Here is a 7,632-nt window from a genome sequence, read left to right as displayed (position 1 = left end):
GCGCAGAATGACAGGTTCAGCTGTGAACCAATCAGCCATGTGGTGGGCGTGGCCAACAAACTCGACCCCGCCTCCTCATCGCAGCCAGGACGCGCAGGGATTGTCATTCCCTATGTTGTACCTCGCTGCCGCTGCACCTGCATAGCCCCATCGTCGCCGGCCGGGTCCCGGCTGCTGTGACCGCTGCTGCCCGCAGGCAGATGGCACGACTGTAGCTACTATGCCCTGAGCAGTGACACAGCAGCAGCGTCTTCCTATTCCATGGGAGTCTGGAGGACATCTTCTCTGTACGAGCACAAGCAGAAGGAGAATTAGCAATTAGCAGGAGCAGCTCCAGCAATAACGAGGCGGCAGCCATGCCCGCAGGGAGCAACGAGCCCGAGAGTGCCCTCAGCTACCAGGTAAGCAGCACGGTGCCATGCTGACCCTGGACCAGGATGCTGCCTGCATGCCCTGCTTTGTGGAGAGCCGGGGGTGGCACCAGGGAGAGATGCTGGCAATGGGTTTCCAGCCCATGCATCATCCTGACACGCAGAAATGTGTGCTGCTGCAAGCCTATTAAAGGTGATGTGTACAGTGGGTAGGGGTGATGTGGGTAGGGGTGATGTGTGATGTGGGCAGGGGAGGTGAGAAATAGGGTCCTGTACTGAGAGATCAGTAACTTACTGCAGTGCAGACACAGGAGCTGGGCACAGTGGGCAGTGAGATGTGCAGACACAATACCCTGCTTTGTATGGGACCTTCAGAGATGCCCATTCTTGCATTCCTGCCAGTGCAATTCATTTTGATGGCTCTGCCTGCTTCCCAGTCAATATGGAGCAGAAATCACAGAAAGTAATCTATAAGCAGCCCCAGCTACTTGTTTCCTAATTGTCATGTTGTACACTGTTTTGTTGGCGGACATGGCACCCTGCTTCAGGTATGGGTATACTGGTGATGAGCTGGTGGCATGTTCTGTACATGGCAGCCTATGTGGGCTCCTCTTGGTAATGTCACCTTGTTTGGAGGTCATTGGAGAGCTCTGTGTTGTCGCTCCCTGTGCTGGAGGAGATGTTTCTTCATGGATGGAGAACTCATCCTCTGCTGGACACAGCCCCCCTGACCTTTTGGATTGTTATCAGGTGTCTGCATTTTGCTTGCTGTTCCTAGTACTAGATAGCCAATTACAGATGGTGGTAGTGGTGGTGATTAGTGAGGAGCGAGCACTAAAATGCTCGGGTCGAGCACATTGTAAGTCTATGGGAAACTCGAGCATTTTTCAGGCGGTTCCCCCCGGCGGTCTGCAGAGGGCCTAAAAATTGCCCAAATCGATGAGAACAGTGCTCAAATGACATGGGAACAGCATGGGGAAGACCCCTGGAAGCATCTCTGACTCCCAGGTCACTGCTGTCAGCAACGTGGTCAGAGTATTACGCCACTTTTACGGACTCACAATAAAACATACAAAAACGAAACCAAAATGGATTTTCCAGGGAAATATATTAAGGAACATCCTTTCCAGGGTAATGACTTGTATATAACGCAAAATAAATAGCCCAAGTTGTGGAGGAGTATTTTTGTTTTTGGTTATGTTCACACATAGCGTTTTTGATGCACTTTTGAATTGCTTTCAACCAAGACAAATGCATTCACCAGAAAATGTCAATTTAACATTTTACAACCTTATCTGGCCATGTGGTATGTGACACATCATCAGACACATGCATACAGTGCTGAAAATACATGGCAACTGCATGGGGAAGACCTATGGGAACAACATGGGGAAGACCTCTGGCAGCATCTTTGACTCCCAGGTCACTGCCTAAAAGTGTGCCCATCATAAGTGATCCTTGGCTCATGCGAAGATGCCTCCCGCCATGCACCTGTCGTTGCAGACTTACAACAATCACCGTCCTCGTCCTTGTGCCAGTGTTCAGTTGTCCCTACCCCATTCCTTGGAATGCAAGCGCAAGTATGCAGGCAGCCAGCCACCCACCCACAGGCTGCGTACTATACAGCCAAATTTTTGACAGCTGCTTGCACTTGAAATGTGGCCTTTTAGGCTCGTGGAGGCGGAAGCTTTTCACAACCTCATGCCATACTCGGTCCCCAGCCGCCACTATATTTCCCGGTATCGCCTCTGCCTTCCACAAGCACAGGTCCCACAACATTACCCGTCCCCTCCCCAGTGCACTTACTGGGAAGGACCGCCTAACCACAAACATGTGGACAGGTGAATGTGGCCAGGGACGGTACGGAGCCAGTCCACAACTTTTTTTTGCTAAGAGTTGTATTTAGCTCGGTGAAAGGACTGGCATAGAGGGAAACCCTATCTACCCTGCGTGTCATTTCTCTCCTTGAAATGTGGCCTGAACATTACTGCTGGTACTTTTCTGTGGGAATTTGCTTGCCTCCTACCAGCCTGGAATATTTCCAGCAAACTGTGGTACAACTCCATGGTATTAGCACTGCCCCGAGTACCAGTAGCGAAGCCATCCCCAATTTCCTTCTCAGGAATTTTATTTGGTAGGCTGAGTGGCAGCCCAAATACATTTTCTCACGAAGGAGCTGAAGGTAGAGTGGCAGTAGATGCAAGTTTCTCCAGCCTATTAGATATTAGAGGGTGAACGGCAGCACATTGGATCAGTGGTTAGCACTGAAGCCTTGCAGCGCTGGGATCCTGGGTTCAAATCCCAGCAAGGACAACATCTGCAAGGACTTTGTATGTTCTCCCTGTGTTTGTGTGTGTTTCCTCCTCAGTAAAAAAAAGCAGCCATAGAGTGTCCGGTAACCTTCCCACACACTTTTCTTAGCCAGGACTGCTTCTCAGCAGGGTTGGACGGTCCCACCAGAGAATCCTCTGGTGTGCCTTGGCTTCTACCTCAGGAGAGTTCATGATAGCGCTAACTTTGCAGCTGCTATGGGGCTCTTGAGCGGGTGAGAAAGGTTAGCCCTCAGAATCAAATCCTCTGGTGGGCACAATGTTTTTCAATCTGAAACAGCTTCTCAGTGGAAGTTGTATTTCACCACAGCCATATTCTTTAGCTCGGTGAAAGGGCTGGCATAGAGGGAAACCATATCTACCCCGGCTGTCATTTCTCCGTCACCAGGTTCCGTCCATTGTCACACATGACCATGCCTGGCTGTATGTTCAGCGGTGAGAGCCACAGATCAGGCTGCTGTGTTACAGCTTTCAACAACTCTGCAGCGCTGGGCGGTTTGTCAGTTAAGCATTAAGCATGTTATCTTCAGCACAGCCTGTTGCCGCTTGGCCAAGGCAGTGCTGCAGTGCTGTCAGCTTGTGACTGATGTGATCATTTCGGAGATGGAGGAGGAGGTGCATGAGCTGAACAATGTGATTACATTGAGGTTAAATTGGTGACGCTGTTTTTTATACTAAAGAAAGATCCTATTGTTTTGTTTTTTTTTACATTATTTTTTAAGACATTCACCGGGAAATGTCATTTTAACATTTTACAACCTTATCTGGCAATGTAGTGTGTGACACATCATCAGACACATCCTTTTTGATTTATGATGGAGGGACTCTGAAAGTCATAGCCTATTTTTACAGGGACATCAGACGGCCCTTACTATTCTTAAAAGGCCAGCAGTCGGCCCTAGCTATTGTTAGAGAGCCATCAGCCGGCTATGCTTTGTTGTTCCCATTATTAACAAGTGGGTCTCCTATAGTGTTATTGCGTATCCAGTGACTGCAAGGGCTGCCAAAAATTTGGACGCAACCCAATACCCCTTTAAAGAGACATAGAGGAGGGTCTCAGTAAAAAAAATGTTCCCATTATAAAGGAGGGGGTCTCCTATAGTGGTAATGCCCATGCTGTGACTGCAAGGGCTGCCAAAATTTGGGAAAACCCCCACTAAGAATTTAAAGACACACAGAGCAGGGCCACAGTAACAAGGTACCACATGTTCCCATTAGAAAGGAGAGGGTCTGCTGTACTGTTATAGGGTATGCAGTGAGTCCAACGGCTGACCAATTTTAGTAAAAACCCCACTATGAATTTAAAGACACACAGAGCAGGGCCACAGTAAAGACAAATTCTCATTAGAAAGGAGAGAGTCTCCCATAGTGTTGGCCTATGCAGTGAATGCAAGGGCTGCCAAAAATTTGGAGGCACTTCAATGCCCCTTGGAAGAGACGTGGAGGAGGGCCTCATAAAACAATGTTCCCATTAGAAAGGAGCGGGCCTCCTATACTTGTAATGCCCAAGCACTAAGTGTATAGGCTGACAAACATTTATCCCTGGGGGGTATACATGAATATACTGTATAAAAAAAATTTCACGGGCATCATAAACACCCTTTAAAAAAAGTATGTGGGTGTTGCATTACGGACCACGGTCCCCCTGGTGATATGGTGGTGGAGGAGGAGGACAAGAGCAAATAGACAAAATCAGGAAACGTATACCCATGTGTGGGTGTGAAAAAGGTGCATGGGAATACACATCCAAAGAAAAGACACTGGATTTGAGTTTGTTATGCTGCTATCATTCGGTGGTGTTGAGAAGTCTAGCCCAATCCAGCCCTTGTTCATTTTTATAAGAGTCAGCCTGTCAGCATTTTCAGTTGACAGGCGGATGCGCTTATCAGTTATAATTCCACCAGCGACACTAAAAACCCGCTCTGATAAAAAGCTGGCGGCAGGGCAGGCCAGGACCTCCAAGACATAAAGAGCCAGTTCATTCCACGTATCCAGCTTGGATATCCCATAATTATAAGGCACAGAGGAATCACGGAGGACGTTGGTACGGTCAGCAAGGTACTCCCTCAGCATCTTCCCAAACTTTGCACTCCTTATGAGAGTACCCCGATCCTCAGGGCCTGTGCGATAGGAGGGTCTGAGAAAACTCTCCCAGAACTTTGACAGTGTTCCCCTGCCTCTGCTGGATTGAAGTTGTGTCTCTCTCGCCTGTACTCCTTGGTTGTCCAACGAAGTGTGCCCTCTGCCGCCAGTGTTTTCAGATGGGAATTTTTTTAATTGTTCCGCAACATGGGCCTTCTGGTACTGCCCCATTTTTGTAGACCTGTCCGCCTCAGGAACAAGAGATAGAAAGTTCTCCTTGTAGCGTGGGTCTAGAAGTGTCACCAACCAGTAATGACTGTCACCCAAAATTTTGAGACCGTGAGGGTCATGGGAAAGGCAGCTTAACATAAACTCAGCCATGCGTGCCAGACTACTAACAGGCAAGACTTCCATGTCCTCACCAAGAAGATGACTGACCATGCTCTCCTCCTCTCTGTCCTCTGGACATCCACGCTGAACAGACGGTATGACAGCTGTGCAGGTAGTACCGTCTATAGTGCATGAAACTAGCTCCTCTCCTTCCTCCTACTCTTCCTCATTGTCACCCAATCCACTTTGGGATGAGATGAGGCTGGGCTGTGTGTAATCACCCTGTATGGTTCCTTGCTCCATCTCATCGTACTCCGCCTGCAATGCATCCTCTTTGATTGTGAGCAGAGAGCGTTTCAGAAGACAGAGAAGCGGGATGGCGACGCTAATTATGGCGTCATCGCCGCTCACCATCTTGGTGGAGTCCTCAAAGTTTTGGAGGATGGTACATATGTCTGACATCCATGTCCACTCCTGAGGTCTTATGTGTGGAGTCTGAACTGAATACTGATGGCCTTGTTGATGCTGGTACTCAACAATTGCCCTCTTCTGCTCACAAATCCTACCTAACATCTGCAGTGTAGACTTCCAACGTGTGGGGACATCACACACCAGTCTGTGAGCCGGAAGCTGCAAACGCTGCTGAAACACTGCAATGGTGGCAGAAGCTGTAGCTGACTTTCTAAAATGGGCACACAGGCGGCGTACTTTAGCAAGCAGCTCCGGGTAGGATTTTAGAAACCGCTGAACCACGAGGTTAAGAACATGGGCCAGGCATGGTACGTGTGTGAGCTCGTCTCGCCTCAGCGCCGCCACCAGGTTCTGGCCATTGTTGCACACGACCATGCCTGGCTGTAGGTTCAGCGGTGTGAGCCACAGATCTGCCTGCTCTTTCAGAGCTGTCCACAACTCTTCAGCATTGTGCGGTTTTTCACCTAAGCATATTAGATTCAGCACAGCCTGTTGCCGCTTGGCCGAGGCAGTGCTTCCAGCTTGTGACTGATGTGGTCATTTCTGATGTAGGCTGAGGAGGATGAGGTGCAGGAGCTGTAGACCGTGGGGGCAACACTGATTGACCTAGGGCCCGCAATCCTTGGCGTCGGGAGGACGTGTTCCATCCCAAGGTCCGACTGGGTCCCAGCTTCCACTATGTTAACCCAGTGTGCTGTCAGCGAGATGTACCTTTCCTGCCCACAAACACTTGTCCACGTGTCCGTGTTTAGGTGGACTGCGTTATTGAGAGCACGGCTAATTTTTTGGGACATGTGCATGTGTAATGCAGGGATGGCACACCGGGAGAAATAGTGGCGGCTGGGGACCGAGTACTGAGGGACTGCCACCGCCATCAGGTTGTGGAATGCTTCCGTCTCCACTACCCTAAAAGGCAACATTTTGCGCGCAAGCAGTCGTGAAATGTGAGAATTTAGTAGTGTGGCCTGTGGGGCGTTGGCTGCATATTTGCGCTTGCGTTCCAAGGACTGGGGTATGGACAATTGAACGCTGCACTGGGACAAGGACATGGACGTGCTTCCTGATGCTGCTACTTAAGAGTGTGCAACGACAGGTGCAGGGCAGGAGGTATCTTCGCATGCACCATGGACAGGGGATTGGCTTGCATGCACAACAGCGGAAGAAGCAATGGTGCCACCCGCAGACACTGTTCCTGGACCCTGGGGTTCGGCCCACAAAGTCGGGTGCTTTGCAGCCATGTGCCTGATCATGCTGGTGGTGGTCAGGCTGGTCGTTTTGCCACCCCTACTGATAATGGCCTGGCAGGTGTTGCAAATGACCTTTTTGGGGTTATCGGCAGTGTCTTTAAAAAACAACCAGACTCTGGAAGACCTAACAGTTGTACTGGCAACTTCCTTCGTGTTGGTGTTACGGGGAACGGTTACCTGCCTTCTGTCTGCGGCCACCACACTGCTTCTTCCTGCCTGTTGGGGTGCTCTGCCTCCCTCCCCCTGTGTGCTGCTGTCCTCGCTCTGCATATCCTCCTGCCAGGTTGGGTCAGTTACTATATCATCCACCACCTCGTCTTCCACTTCCGCACCCTGGTCATCCTCCTGACTTTCTGGCAATTGTGTCTCATCATCGTCCACCTCTTGTGACACTTTCCCACCGTCGCCTTCGTGTGACCGTGGCTGCTCTAATATTTGGGCATCGCTACACGCGATCTCTTCTTGCCCCTCTTCAAGTGGACCGGGTGAGAGGCCCGAATCTATAAATGGAAAAGTGAACAGCTCTTCAGAGTGTCCAAGTGTGGGGTCAGTTGTCTCTGGGTACTCAGCATTATGGGAGGAAGGTAGATCAGGGTGAGGAATATGCGGTCCAGACTCACGGCTTCTGAGACTTGACCGTGTGGAAGACCGGGTGGTGGTGGTGGTGGCTAAGTGACTGGAACCATTATCCGCTATCCAACCAACAACCTTTTGACACTGCTTTGGGTTCAATAGTGGTGTGCTGCGGTCCCCTAGAAATTGGGACAGGAACTTCAGCCGAGTAGATGTGGGTGTTTGTTG

The 7,632-nt window shown here is 50.1% G+C and overlaps 1 protein-coding gene across 1 annotated transcript in view; it reads left to right on the top strand.

The window, feature by feature from the left end:
• The first annotated feature begins 43 nt into the window (after window positions 1-43).
• Window positions 44-7,632, top strand: part of LOC141199519 (electroneutral sodium bicarbonate exchanger 1) — a 265,649-nt gene continuing 258,060 nt past the window's right edge. The window contains exon 1 of the mRNA XM_073663223.1: window positions 44-401. Within this exon, the coding sequence (XP_073519324.1) occupies window positions 357-401 (45 nt within the window). The 5' untranslated portion in view covers window positions 44-356. The remainder of the gene's footprint in view (window positions 402-7,632) is intronic.

Source organism: Phyllobates terribilis, unplaced genomic scaffold (genome assembly GCF_046119375.1).
Source record: "Phyllobates terribilis strain yellow unplaced genomic scaffold, ASM4611937v1 Scaffold_2__4_contigs__length_985480577, whole genome shotgun sequence".
Lineage (NCBI taxonomy): Eukaryota > Metazoa > Chordata > Amphibia > Anura > Dendrobatidae > Phyllobates > Phyllobates terribilis.
Note: the sequence above shows the minus strand (reverse complement) of the source record. Positions and strands in the feature narration are given on the sequence as shown.